This window comes from Oryx dammah, unplaced genomic scaffold, assembly GCF_014754425.2.
Source record: "Oryx dammah isolate SB20612 unplaced genomic scaffold, SCBI_Odam_1.1 HiC_scaffold_2, whole genome shotgun sequence".
Classification (NCBI taxonomy): Eukaryota; Metazoa; Chordata; class Mammalia; order Artiodactyla; family Bovidae; genus Oryx; species Oryx dammah.
Genome location: NW_024070186.1, coordinates 32,535 through 48,205, shown reverse-complemented (window position 1 = coordinate 48,205; position 15,671 = coordinate 32,535). Strand labels below are relative to the sequence as shown.

The 15,671-nt window shown below is 42.9% G+C and overlaps 1 protein-coding gene across 1 annotated transcript; it reads right to left on the bottom strand.

Moving 5' to 3' along the window:
• Positions 1-453: 453 nt before the first annotated feature.
• On the bottom strand, positions 454-9,369 carry LOC120856524 (zinc finger protein 596-like). Its single transcript, XM_040231915.1, is given in 6 exon segments — positions 454-1,742; positions 1,745-2,920; positions 3,392-3,483; positions 4,364-4,459; positions 5,656-5,782; positions 7,792-9,369. Coding segments are annotated over 6 exon segments (1,533 nt in total). The 5' UTR covers positions 7,804-9,369; the 3' UTR covers positions 454-1,712.
• Between the last annotated feature and the right edge of the window lie 6,302 nt (positions 9,370-15,671).

Sequence of the window (15,671 nt, the reverse complement as noted above, 5' to 3'; positions counted from 1 at the left end):
CATGGCCTTCCCTGAGCCCTCTTCCATCTCAAGATACACTCTTTTCATAAGGATTCTTAGTGGCCATTTCCAAGCAGAATGATTTATCTGCAGATGTCCAAGTTTTCCTCTGCTTTGGGCAAGTTGGAGTTCGTTTGCTGATTCAAACTAGGGTGTATTCATATTTTGATACAGTTTGGCAAGCTCTGTTGTTAGTCGCCAAGTTGTGTCAAGACTCTTTGGGATCCCATGGACTGCAGCATGCCAGGTTTCCCTGTCCCCTCACCATCTCCTGGAGTTGGCCCAAGTTCACGTCCATTGGATCGGTAAGCTACCCCCTGCCTAAAGCTATTCTCATTCACAACCAGGAGGTGGGCTTTTCACTCAGCTTTAAACAGGACTTTACATTACCTTTTACGCATGTGAAAAGATGAATATGGTTTTCCTGTTTCCACGTCACTGCTGACTGAATAGAAGTTATTAATGCATTTTATTTGACATGTAAACTAACTTTCCTACTTGACCAATTTTCATGTAACTTCACATACTGTTTTATATTCTGTAGTTTTATTGTGCACACACACATACATACATGAACACATGCACTCTGATTCATCTTCTATTTTTTATACAATAAAATAAAATACAAAACTTTGATTCATCTTATCTCCCTTTATTTTGGAATGCTTCCTCTATTTGACCATTATAAGGTATTTCCTGCCCTTTAGCCTGGGTGTTATACTGTATGACATGTTTACAACTGTTACATAGCCTCTTGATGGACTGTTTTGAATTGGTCCCTGTCTGAGGTAAACATGGCTCCCTCTGTTCTTACGATTTCCATTTATGTGGAGTATGTTTTCATCCCTTCGCGTCCATATCTGTGTCCCAGAAAAACATGGGATAAATTAATTACAAACATCTGTGTGGTTTTGCCACCTGTGAAACACAGGTTCTAGACATGCTGAAATGGGCACCAAGGCCCAGGCCTTCCTGTCACCCTGGCGGAAGGAAGCTCCACCTTCGCCTCTCGGAGCCTTCTGTTTGCGTGTGGGAGGCGCTGGGACTTCTGGGCCCCACTCCCAGCTGGGGACCTGTGGACGCACGGCTGTTGACAGGGCAATATGGGCAAGACCGGGGACGATAGCTGCGCCTGCTCTCCCTGCTTTCTGGGTGTTTCGTGCATCACTAGGAGGGCAGCATTTTTGTCATGACATGGACTATGGAGGTGTGTCAGGCGTTCCAGAAGGGGATACTCCAAATGCCTTCCATCTTTTTCAGGTCCTAGTTTGTTTCCACTAGCAGTTACCTGACTCTGAATCTTCAGAGGCGTGCCGAGAGTGGTCTAAGGTAAACAAGTGCACAGTGATTACAGGTCTAGTTTCTCTCCTCTGTGGTTTACTTATTTGAAGGATAACTTATAACCGAAGGTATTTCTACACTAATTATAGATATATTATTGGAACTTCTCTGAAATGTGATTTGTTTAACAGTTACAGCTGAGGATGAATTCCTCCACATTCATTCCATTTATAGTTTGCTCTCCCATGAGTCCACTGCTAAAGGTTCTGTTACATAGGTGACATACATATGGATTCTGTCTACTGTGAATTAACTTTAGTTAATTAATAAGGATGAGCAAAGACTCTTATACATTGAAAATAAACACAGTATTTCTTCATTGTGTGAGTCCTCAAGAGTGTTTATACTTTGAAGGTATGGGTGGTGAACCTTCATTTATTACCTGTACAGCATGAGTTCTCTCGTGTTGTCTGAGGTTAAAATACTTACTGAAGGCTTTTCCACACAGGTGACATCTATATGGCTTCTCTCCGGTGTGAACTCTCTTATGCAACCTGAAGTTGTAACTCCTATTGAAGGCTTTACCACATACACTGCATTCATATGGTTTCTCACCCGTGTGAGTTCTTTCATGTCGCCTAAGGACAGAGGAGTGATTGAAGGTTTTCCCACACAGGTGACATTCATATGGTTTCTCTCCAGTGTGAGTTCTTTCATGCCGCTTAAGGACAGAAGAATCAGTGAAGGCTTTCCAACACAGGTGACATTCATATGGCTTCTCTCCAGTGTGAGTTCTCTCATGTCGTCTAAGGACAGAAGACTCAGTGAAGGCTTTTCCACATAGATGGCATCCATACGGCTTCTCTCCAGTGTGAGTCCTCTCATGTTTTCTAAGGTGAGAACAATGAGTGAAGGCCTTCCCACACAGATGACATCCATATGGTTTCTCTCCGTTGTGAGTCCTCTCATGTTGTCTAAGGTAAGAAGTTTTACTGAAAGTCTTCCCACACAGGTGGCATCCATATGGTTTCTCCCCAAAGTGAGTTCTCTCATGTTGTCTAAGGTCAGAACAATGAACAAAGGCTTTCCCACACAGATGACATTCATTTGGTTTCTCTCTGGTATGAATCACCTCATGTCGCCTAAGGTTATAACTTTTACTGAAGGCTTTGCCACACAGATGACATCCATATAATTTCTCTCCAGTGTGAATTCTTTCATGTTTTCTAAGGTCAGAACAATGAGTGAAGGATTTTCCACAAAGATGACATCTATGTGGTTTCACTCCAGTGTGAATCATCTCATGTCGTCTAAGGTTAGAACTTTTACCGAAGGCTTTCCTACATACATGACATTCAAATGTTTTCTCTCCAGTCTGAGTATTACTGTGTTGTCTATGGGCAGAACTTTGAATAAAGGTAATCCTTCTTTGATGACATTCATATGATTTACTTCTAGAACGAATCTGCTTCTGTATATTAAAGGATGGCAAGTAACTGATGGCTTTTCCAACGTCTTGGCTAATAAAGGGTTTCTTTCCCACTTGAGGTATTACATACTGAGTCAATGGTAAGATTTCAGTAAATTTTTCTCTGAAATTGTTGCATTCCAAAGGATCCTCTTGAGTGTGAGACCTCTGCTTTTTGAAATGAAATGAGAGATTGTTACAAGTTTGCCCAATTTATTCATTCCTTCCTTTCTCTACATATAAATTCTAGGGTAATCATTCAGTGATGGACTCCAGTTAAAATTGCTTCTATATTTTTAATATTTAATAAACATGAGGTATTACTCTCTTGCAAGCACAGATTTACCTTTTGTAATATCCCAACTGCAGAGATACCTATTTAATTTTAAAGATGTTATTATGTTTCAGTGTTTAGGAATATAACCCATAATTACATAACTATCTGTTTATAAGACTATAAACTGTTTATAGTTCTGACTATCGGTTAATCTTTTCTTCCTTAAAACCAGACTAACTAAAACTTTCTCCTATGGAAGTCCATGATCCCAACTTTAGTTAAATCAGGTACGTATGCCAAATTTCCAGCTTATTCAAGTCCCAGGTCTTCATCTGGAGGAGCATGTTTATACTTGTGACACTTACCGTTGCACTACTTAGAGGTGCGTCCTTCTTGCAGACCTGCTGCGCAGATAACACTTCCTGTTTTTTCAGGTCATCTTCTCTATCTGAAATGACTAGAAAAAAATAAATTCCTACAGTGGTATCAGTGGAAGTAAAATGTTGAAGTGACTCAATGCTCATTTGTGTCTGTTTCAAATACTGACACAAAGACGGGAAAGAATGTCAAATTAGGGAATACTCTAAACAGAGAATTAACAGATAACAACTGTCATTCTCAGGACTGAATTATGAGGAAGATAAAATGAATATGGCAAGTTGGTGGTGGATTCATGTCAATCTATGCCAAAACCAATACAGAATTGTAAAGTAAAAATTAAAAATAAATAAATAAATTAAAAAAAAAAAAAAGAATATGGCATGTTGGGGAAGAAAAGAGAAGATCCTATTCATAGAACAGGACCATGAAAAGAGATGTTTTGTGAATGTTTATTAATTCCAGTGGGTACACAAATTTCACCTTGTGTAAAGCCAAGGACAATGGCAGAAAGCCTTGTGAATAGAAAATTGATGCCTTCAACATATGATAACATCTGAAAAATGTTTCCCCATGACACTGTCTAAATTTTAAAAACAGCCTACAATGCAGGAGACCCCAGTTCGATCCCTGGGTCAGAAAGATCCCCTGAAGAAGGGATAGGCTACCCAATAGTTTTCTTGGGCTTCCCTGGTGGCTCAGACAGTAAAGAATTCACCTGCAATGTGGAAGACTTGGGTTCGATCCCTGGGTTGGGAAGATTCCCTGGAGAAGGGATTGGCTACCCACTTCAGTATTCTTGCCTGGAGAATTCTATGGACAGAGGAGCTTGGCAAGCTATAATCCATGGGGCCACAGAGAGTCAGACATGACTGAGCAACTTTCATTTATTTCTCAGGGCCTATTCACTCACTGACCAGGCTCCTCCTCCTATTGAAGTACAGGTTCTTGGAGCTCACCTGGACTCTGACTTTGCAGGAAGCCTAACCCTTCTCTTGAAAGTTGCTCTCCTTGCTCCAAATGGGAAATCACATCTGATTTGTAAAGCTGATTACCTGTTTGTAGGAGAAAGATATGTGGATTTTGAGTTCCATGCTCATAACAGTGCATGGTCACAGAGCAGGCTAATGAGGAAGAATACAATAACCTCTAAAGGTCAGAATAGAGAAGAGTATGTTGAAAACAACATGTACAGGCTTTGACTAGCAAAATGATAACTCTTCAACTTGTTCCCAAAGACATTAAGGACCTATCACCGCTAATGCCCATGCCCAAGTTCAAAGACAGATTACGGAATCTTCAATATTTTCATTCCACAGTGCTTTAATACTATATCCCCAAAGAATCTAATACATACAACTTCCACCAGAAAAATCTAAGTTCTATGTGGAAAACAATATATCTATTATTTTTAACACTGTGATCTGATCAAACCATAGTCCTTGCTGTAAAATAAATTTTAAGAAATCAACACATTTGTTTACCCATACAAAAATAGTGAGTTCCCACCACTGCCTGAGCATCAGAGACTGAGTAGCAACAAAGACCCAAAGTTGTGTAAGGAAGGTTACAGTGTAGTAGGATCGACAAACTATATCTAACTAGTGACATGAGTGAAGTCACTCAGTCACGCGGAGAAGGGACTGGCACCCCAAGCCAGTACTCTTGCCTGGAAAATCCCATGGATGGAGAAGCTTGGTAGGCTGCAGTTCATGGGTTCGCTAAGAGTCGGACATGACTGAGTGACTTCACTTTTTCACTTTCACGCATCGGAAAAGGAAATGGCAACCCACTCCAGTGTTCTTGCATGGAGAATCCCAGGGACGGGGGAGCCTGGTGGGCTGCCGTCTATGGGGTCGCACAGAGTCAGACACGACTGAAGCGACTTAGCAGCAGCAGCAGCAGCAGCAGCAGCACTCAGTCATGTCTGACTCTTTGTGACCCCATGGACTATACAGTGCTTGGAATTCTCCAGGCTAGAATACTGGAGTGGGTAGCCTTTCCCTTCTCCAGGGATCTTCCCAACTCAGGGATCAAACCCAGGTTTCCTGCATTGCAGGTGGATTCTTTACCAGGGGAGCCACCAGGGAAGCCCCCCCAAAATATAAGAACTAAAGAAAATTTTGATAAGGTAGTTGTGAGAGTTATGATAAAGAATCAAAACAGAGTCTGGAGTGAGAAATGGGAAAGTTTTCCTCCATCCTTGTTGAATGAACACATACACACATCATTATAAGAGTAACTGACTAACCAACTGAGGCCAGATGACTGATGTTCTCCAGCATCACATCTCTGAACAGCTTTCTCTGGGAGGTGTCCAGGAGGGCCCACTCTTCCTGGGTGAAGTCCACAGCTACATCTTCGAAGGTCACTGATTCCTAAAACATCACAGACATCGTTTTAGACACGGCCATCTCTGCCAGGGGAGGACAGTACAGGTATAAGGCACTAAGGAAGTGGCAGCTGAGTGTACAGAATCTCAAACAGTATTTTGGGTTCAATCAAATCATTCTCATTGTTTACATGAACCTCTGACTTTCAGACAAACCTACAAAGACCACACACTCTGAATATAGAAAACTTCATAAAAAGACAATACAAGGTATGGTGTAACAAACTGTGGAGATTTCCCAATAGATTTGTAATTACAACTTCCAAATCATGATTATAAAATTTCCACTTGAAAACTGAACAGTCTTCAATTCAATTTCAAGTAAATCTAAGACTCATCACAAGGCATGACGTATCCACGATAGGCCCCTTTTAAAACACGACCGTGGTTAGATTATTCCTCTACATGGCCTCAGTTTCTTCATCAGTGAAATGGTTTTTAATAACTTGTCATCAGTTCTGAAAGATCTAATGACTTAATGTGTGAAGTGCTAACTATCTAGCAGCCATTTCTTAAATATAACCTTTAGGTTTATTATTCAGGAAATGGCAGAGAATACTGAAGCAACATCCAGAATTCTGCCTAACTGACTAGCATTCATACAGGTCTTGGGATCAGCAGGTACAACCTTTCATCTTACAAAGCTGAGGTGTTTGCTATTAAGGGTAAATGAGTTAGCAGCTCACACCACAGGTCTGAGACTTCTGCACAGAAGGACAGTCTTATCCTGACCCTTCCTATATCTGAGGTCTCCCTTTCTCAATTATCCCGGGACCTCCAAATATCAGTTATTATTGTGCCTTTTGTTTCTTTGTCTTGTCTTTCTACTCAAGTACATCTGAAGCCACCTGATTGCTCTGGCCTCTTTCATTCATGGAAAACTTCCTCAGGGCTTAAAGTAGTACTCTACTTCCTATATTCTTTCTTCTGAATCACAGCTCAAATTAAGAAAATACTACTCCTTATATACTGTTTCCAGTTATGAAACGTGAAAAAGCAGAAATTACAAAGAGGGAAAAATGTATGACTTGGGACATTGGTAATAATGAAAATTTAGTTTTCTTTTTTAGAAGATTTTGAAAAGCACAAATATATTTTATCAACATTTTAAGGCGTTCAAATCTGAAACAATGTACGGTACTGGCTCCTCACTGCCTCTCCTGCACAATCGTTTGTTTTCTCTCAGCACTAGTCAGCACTCCGAGTACCTGTCACACTGGGCTCACCGATGTCATCTGTGGAAACATCTGCCTCTCCAGTGGGTGTGTTGCAATGCTTTCCTCCTTACTCATCTCCATTGCCTGTATTCACCTCAATCCTAAGCCCATCACAGTTAATAAAATGGTTAGAATGACAATCTTTTCTTTTTGCCAAGTGGGCCGGGAGATGGTGATGAACAGGGAGGCCTGGTGTGCTGCGTTTCATGGGGTCGCAAAGAGTCGAACACGACTGAGCGACTGAACTGAACTGAACTGGGCCATGGGCTGCATAAAGAAAAGAAAACCTCTCATCTCTTCTTGAATACATGGCATTAATAAAGACTGGAATATCTTACTATAATGTTGGGAAGGAATGACCATTTGATGAGTCCTTGACCCAACATGACCATTCCAGAATTCTGGGGAACTTAATGAAGCTCAGATCCTTGAACAATCTCTCAAGTGCACTTAGAACGTGTGTGCCGGTAGGAGAATTATGTCCATGCACTGGTAACAGGGCTTCCCAGAAGGCTCAGCGGTGAAGAATCCATTTGCTAATGCGGGAGACTAGGGTTGGACCCGAGTCAGGAGGATCCCCTGGAGAAGGAAATGGCAACCCACTCCAGAATTCTTGCCTGGGAAATCCCACGGACAGAGGAGCTTGGTGGGCTATAGCCCATGGGGTTCCAAAGAGCTGGACAAAACTGAGCATATACCCCACCACCAGCACTGGCAATACAGATTAGAAAGCAATTCCTACTGCTAATTTCAGTAGAAAGAGTAATTTCCTACCCACCTGAGATTCCATTGTAACTAGTTCAGCTGCCAACTGTCTTCTGGGTTTTCACTTACACACAGTCCAAGTAACAGGAAGCAGAGCTGAGGAAGAAGAAAAAAGTCATGAGAGTCTTAGCTGTCTGCAACCTCCATATTCACTTGGCATGGAGCCCCAACCCTTCACCTGGAAGTAGCTCCCAAGACAACCAAAAGAAACATGCAGTGTGCTCCACGAGAAATATGGGTAGAGCTCTCCTAGGATCAAAAGTAAGAAGGCATGGCTATTGTTCTTAGTAAAGAAGGCATAAAAGTGAACGTCACTCAGTCGTGTCTGACTCTTTGCGACTCCATGGACTATACAGTCCATGGAATTCTCCGGGCTAGAATACTGGAGTGGGTAGCCCAGCTCTTCTCCAGCAGATCTCCCTAACCCAGGAATCAAACCAGAGTCTCCTGCATTACAGGTGGATTCTTTACCAACTGAGCTATCAGGGAAGCCCAAAGAAAGTATACACATCTTCAGTTTAGAGTAGAATGTGGACACCACTGAGTTTGGTATGCTAATTCACTCACGATGTTCAGAAGTGTCCAGTTCCCTCCTAATTCCAAATCACAGGGATCAATGATTCATGCCACGTGTGTCTCCACCTTGAGTAACAACCATGAACTTCTCAGGTTTAATTATTCTTACTTTGTGCACTAACAGTTTCTCCAGCTCCATTCCAGCCCTCTAGTACCTTGAAACATCCCTGCTTTTCTCAGCCCCTCATACACTCATCTGGAATCACTCTGTCTCTTCCAAGAATTTCCAGCAACACTAAGTTTTAGATTTCTTCTGCACTTAGTTGTGAACTAAGGAGAATTAAGAGTATATTTTGACAGGGTTAATTATTTTAGGTACTTATTTCATTTGGAGGAATCAATGGCACCTACTTGCAATGTGTGTGTGTGCGCTCAGTCACATCCAGCTCTTTGTGACTCCATGATCTGAAGCCTGCCAGGCTCCTCTGTCCATGGGATTCTCCAGGCAAGAATGTTGGAGTGGGTTACCACTTCCTTATCCAGGGGACCTTCCCGACCCAGGGATTGAACCCAAATCTGTTGTGTCTTCTGCCTTAGCAGGCGGTTCTTTACCGCTGTGCCACATGGGAAGTCAAGCTCTTTTGGGGAACATACTTTCCCTAACTTTCTCTAACATCTTAGCCTACAGTCTTCAAAGTAATCTTGTCACTCTAACTCCATATCACTTACCAAGGACTTCTCAAACGATACTGTTGGAAGATCTCAAGATTCCACCCTACCTCCTTCATCTTTTTCTATTTATGTGCATTGCCAGCGTATGCCCACATATTTACACAGTTGCTTTGATTTCTTCCATTACTTTTTCTAAATTGAAAGTGACAAAACTCATGTTTGAATTCCATTTCTGACTTGCCTCTTTTTTTCCCCCCAAACTAACATATACTAGAAATGAAATACATCTCAGTACATCATCTCCCACTCTCCCCAGATATTACTCTTTACTGAGTCTCTAATCTTTTCAGTGTCTCCACCAGACATCCACGGGTTGACATTTCAGATACTCTCCCAGAACATCACAAATGCGTCACCTCCCACTCTCCCCAAATATTACTCTTTACCTAGTCTCTAACCTTTTCAATGTCTCCACCAGACATCCAAGGGTTAACATTTTAGATGCTCTCTCAGAGCATCACAAATACAGTTTAGCATTGCTATTACTTCTACACTGTTCACTAGCACCCTTCATTTCCACTCAAATACATAAACACAACTTCCTACCCCATACTTATTTCCTTCAATCTGTTTGAGTGTCAGGCCCTCAGAGATCCCTTCATTGAATTCCTACCAAAATGAATACTTCACTTTTGGAGAACATGGTCTCCAGTATTCACCAGAACCAAATAGACGGAAAGCCCAGTAAAGCCAAATACTCACTGAGGACACTGCCACAACATTCCAGAGTTCAGAGCATCTTTCTCTTTCCATAAAATGCATCATTTTGATGACTTCTCTTTTAATGCTGTTGATAATCTCATCAGTGTTTTAATCCAAAGGACAGTATCTGACTAAGTGGGTCCCAATCAAGATAAAATCAGCAAATTAGGCAGACCCTGTAGATGAAATTAAGGACAACAAACTGTATTCTTTAGTTCTTGCGTCCTCTAAAAGTCTCAAAAGCAAACTTCATGCCTTTTCTCAGACTTCAGTGTTTTATGATTTTGGTTGTTCTGGGCAGCACCGAGAATCTGCAGCAAATGAATCCTTCCTCCTCTTTAGTTTTATTTGTAAGAGGATCTGTAATCTAACAACAATATTCACAGATTGTGGACAGAAGAGTGGTGACTCTACATAAGTGTAAATATTTATGCTGAGTAAATATCTATCCAAAGAGAATATCTTTCATTTTCACTACCAAGCAAGAAAAAGCTCATCCAGTGTGCGTCTCTTTAAGTCAGATCTAGTTGTTATCCTAATAACTGAAAAACTCTGCAATCCACAAAATTTAAGGATTTCCAGAATAAATGATTAGTTTCAGGACTGATTTTTATTGTACACAGAATTTGTTTAATTTTTTAAATTGTAAAATAAAACATACACGTAACATTTATCATCTTAGCCGTTTTTAAGTGTAGAGTTCAGTGGTGTCAAATACATTCATAGTGTTGTGCAACCATCTTCAATACTCTTCATCCTGTAAAACTGAAACTCTGCACCCACTAACCAACCGCTCCCCATTCCCCTCTCCTCCCAACGCCTGGAAACCACCATTCTACTTTCTGTCTCTAAATAGGACTTTGTTTTTTTTGGCTGGGCCAAAATAGAAGAAGTACCCTAGAAATCAGTGCAGGTGCTGAGTCAGAACCCAGAAAAGAGAGGAAAAAAGATGAAATGCAAAAATGGCATCAAAGAGCTGAAACTGTAATGATTTTTGGAAGATATGATTTCAAACAAACAAAAAATATATATATAAGAATCCATTTTAACTATCATACCTAATAATACTTTTTAAAGTAGACAAATCCAACCTTAATGTACTGAAATTAATGTTTCCTCTTTAGTAACATAGTTTAAAATCTAAGTAAACACATGAAAGCCAGGCTCTATGTATAACAGCAAAATATTATGACTCTAACTTCAGATAAATTTGCAAACCCATGCAAAGAAATTTTAAAACTTTTTAAGGACATAAATGTGACACGAACAAAGTCTGCCAAACCAAATTCTTAGACTAGAGGACATGGTGACAAAAAAATCTGTGACTGCAGAAATGTGGTGCAACTCAAATTTAAAAGTCATATGCAGAATCTGAAAAATAACGTGAATATGTATGTACAACTGAACCTATTGGCTGTACATCTAAAACAAAACTGCAATCAAGTATACCCCCCAAAAATCACATGCAATGTTTCACATACAAAATGAGAAACATCCAAACAGTTGATTTTTGTCTCAGTTTTAATTTGGGATGACGATATAGCCAAAATAACGGTGAAAAGAAAAAAAAAAAAAAAAAAAAAACACCTGGAGATCAGTCAAATTACATCTGAACCTATATTATTGGAAACTTTGAAATAGTTCAAATTAAATAGTTGAAATGAACAATATTAAACAATATATTAGGACTAAATGAACATAATATTTTATACTATGAAACAGGTGACACCTTACAAAGCGAAGGCCATGATTTGGTTTCACTGCATCAACATTATCAAAGTGTCTGTGTGTATGTAACTAAACCATAAATTAGAAAAATAAGCAGGGAAATTCATTCTATATATACATGTGTATAAACAATAACCTTTACTCAGTCTCTTAAATAATTAGTAAAATGGAAGTTAGGAACAAAGAGTTGTCATTTTATCCAAATCTACAATTATATACACATATTTAAAATGAATCCTGGTTAAGGTATGAGGGGACAAACAGATGAGGATTTCTTGGCAACTGTGTACTGTGTGTAGGGAGCATGGTGCCAAAACCTATTACAAAATGAAATGTAATGAGCCAACCATTTCTTGGCTCAGCAACGAAACTCCAACTTACCCAAAGAGGAGAAACACTCACTATCTGCAGACAAGTAAATTCTTTACAAATCCATGAGCACCAACATCTCCCTGGGACAGGTGTGCTGTGAACAACATTAAAATCCTCTTACTATCAGACATTTTGGGTTGGTTCTGTTTTTAAACAATTACAGAATAAAATATACTACATGATGTGGATGGAATGCCACCCTGATTTGTCATAGCTAAGTCTCTAATTACGGGCCAAATAAAAAGATTTATGTTGTTAAGCTTCAGCTACATTGTACAACCAGGTAGAACACTTTTCTTCTCTCCACAATTTTCTTTCATCTTGGTCTACATCCGCCTCTTGTGCCTATGCAGTCCCCACTGGCAATCTTATTGAGTGCATGGTGTCCAGGTCCTGTCTCTAGTCAATGTCTGGGCATGCAGCATTGCTCATGATGACCCCCCAAATGGAACCATGTCCCAAGTCCCACGTCACTGGCTGACAGTGAGGTAGAATTGGTCTGGAGATAGGAGAGGCCATAGATGAGTGAGGAAACGTCTTAGGCAGGACATCTGAGAGTCAGATTTTAGCATGTCCTAAGAACAGCATTACAGGAAAGAGAGGGCAGATCAACCAACAGATAACATGAGCTTTCCCGGATAAAGATTTACTCCTGACTCCTCATCTTTTCCCTACTCTGAGTGTCTTGCTCAGGCCAGAAGTCACTCCTTAGTGTTGGGAATGTGCCATTCATGTCTTCAAACAACTTCTCCCCTTTCTGGCCACAACGACACATGTAGGGGAGAAGTTCAACATTTGGAAACAATGGTCCTCTGCGTCTGCTGAACTATTAGGGAACAGGACCAATAAACTCCTACATGGGCATCAACAGCTAGGTTTCTCTGCCCCTCTATGCTGTAAAGCCCACACATCACACAGCAGATATGGGAAGGCAAGTTGGAACAACCCTCCTTTTCAAGTCAATCCTTGTGTCTTCCAGCACCTGCTGAGCACAGCATCACCAGGTAAGGATGGGAAGAGGTCTCCTTCTCTCCTGTTGCTGAGCTTCCTAGGCTCTTTTTCACTCTCTAACATCCAAAGTACATCATTCTTTCTCCTCCAAGTTCCCTTCCCTGAACCAAGTGCCACCTCCTCCTTGGAGAAATACCTCTGTTCTGTGCTTAATTAAAAAAATCTTGATCTTTCCCTACCAGCTGCCTTTTGATTATGCGAGAATGTGACCTGGGGCACGTGGAAAGACACTGGCCTCACAGGCATGGGGTGATCCAGGGTCATTCTCACTCCTGCCCCGAAAGAGTCCAGATCTCACTTCATTTTCCTGAGCAAGGGCAAGTTGTCTTTCATGGTTGTAATCATCTTGATTAAAACCATTTAATTTCTATTTTCTGCAGTAGATATCAAAATATACAATTCTATGAATATATAAAAAGTATAACATTAAGAACACTTTTAAATAACGGCATTGGGAAACACAAACATTCAGGTATGGAAATAGCTCTGAGTAAAGTACTCATCATGAACAAATGAGATCTGTGAGAACAAGTTCTAGAATCATCCAGCCTCTTGTTCAATATCTGCAAAACAAACAAAAAAATAAAGGAAATTTGAAGGGAGCATATACTTAGTTGAAAACTGTAGCTCACAGACCAATACATTAAAAACTCACATACAGAAGAAAGAATGCTGTTGAACACTGGACCACTTGTTTAAACTACCTGGTACTGACTTTTAAGACAAAAATCAGTAATATCCCTACCAACTGCACACCGAAATAGTGTACAAATTATTACAAATTACTAAGCACCAGAGAATACTTTCAGTACACAATAATGACAAGAAAAGGACCGAGGTCTCATGATCTGAATCTGACACAATACACTTAATCTGGAAAATTTTAGAGGATGAGATGGTTGGATGGCATCACCGACTCAATGGACATGAGTTTGTGTAAACTTGGGGAGTTGGTGATGGACGGGGAGGCCTGGCCTGCTGCAGTCCATAGGGTCACAAAGAGTCGGAGACGACTTAGAAACTGAACTGAACTTAACTGAACTGAATGAATTTGGAATCTATCCTACTCTCCCCAACTGCTACTGCTGGTGAAAGTCCCCTCCTCCATTCTGTCCTTGGCCATCTCCGTATTGATCTCCTTTTTGTCTGTTTTCATGTACCATAATGCCTCTTACGGCTTCCCTGGTGGCTTAGCTGGTAAAGAATCTGCTTGCAACGCGGGAGACCTGGGTTCGATCCCTGGGTTGGGAAGATCCCCTGGAGAAGGGAAAGGTTACCCACTCCAGTATTCTGGCCTGGAGAATCCCATGGATTGTAGTCCATGGGGTCGCAAAGAGTCGGACACGACTGAGCGACTTTCACACCTCACACACAATGCTTCTTATTCAGTCACTTTCCTTTTTTTACCGGTATTTTGTCTCTCCAGTCCCACTGCACCCACCTCCCTCCCTCCTCTATTTTACTTTTCAAGTCCTCACTCTCCTTTACTCCTTCCGTCTCCTGGTTCAGTCTCGGCCTGCCCGCCTCACTCGACACCCATGGAATGGAGCAAAGATGCTCTGCCCAGGACACTGTCCCACGAGGGAGCGGTACCCGCGCCGGCAGAGGATAGGGCTTGGGACAGAAGGTCACGGGGCGTCACCGGACAGGGCCAGTGCCCCCCCCCAGGGGGTTCAGGGGCCTTACTGAGGCGGTGACCGCGGAGGGGAGCGAGCGGCGGGGCCGGGCCGCTTCTGGAGAAGACGGGGGTCTGCGGATTCCCGGAGCCGCGGGAGGGCGCGGAGTCCCGGGCGGCCCCGAGAGGCACAGAGGGCGAGAGCGCACGTTGCGAGTGGGGACCTGACACAGCGTGGGTCGGGGCGGGACCCCGCGAAGAGACCTGATGCCGGAAGGTCGGATCGGGATGGCCTCGGATCCGGAAACGGATGCGACCCGAACCCGGCAGCGGGCTCCCGGCATCGCGAGTCTCAGGGCGCCCCGGGCCAGCGGCGCGAGAGCGGGTCTGTGACGTCGGCAGGGACTCGGGCCCCGGCGAGAAGGAAGGGGTAGGGCGGGGCCGAGGAGCGCGGCAAGCGCCCAGGACCGCACTCACCCTCGGGGCCGGCGCTCCCGACACGCGCTTCCGGGTCCGCGGGCACTTACGTTAGGGAAGCGGGGCCGTAGGGGGAGGTGGGGCCGGGGTGGGGCGGAGCCTCGGAAGGCCTCGCCCAGGATGGGCGTGTCCTGAGCGCGGAGGGCGGCGGGAGCGGTGTGGGGCGTGTCCTCCCGGTGGACATTTGTGGGCGCGGCCGGAGCTCCCCGCCTGCCCTCCGCCGGTTCTCGCTCGGCCGGTGAGGGGTCCCACATGTCAGTCTCAGCCTTTGGCGGTGCGGGCGCTGGAGCTGCTTCCTCCTAGTTTCGGGATAAGAGTTCCGAGCAACTCCAGGTCGGAGCTGACAGTTGTGAGGCCTTTCCTAGTGAATTCTGGAATGTTACCCTGTTCGGTTCAGTTCAGTTCAGTTCAGTTCAGTCGCTCAGTCGTGTTCGACTTTTTTGCGACCCCATGAATCGCAGCACGCTAGGCCTCCCTGTCCATCACCAACTCCCGGAGTTCACTCAGACTCACGTCCATCGAGTCTGTGATGCCATCCAGCCATCTCATCCTGGGTCGTCCCCTTCTCCTCCTGCCCCCAATCCCTCCCAGCATCACAGTCTTTTCCGATGAGTCAGCTCTTCGCATGAGGTGGCCAAAGTACTGGAGCTTCAGCTTTAGTATTATTCCTTCCAAAGAAATCCCAGGGCTGATCTCCTTCAAAATGGTCTGGTTGGATCTCCTTGCAGTCCAAGGGACTC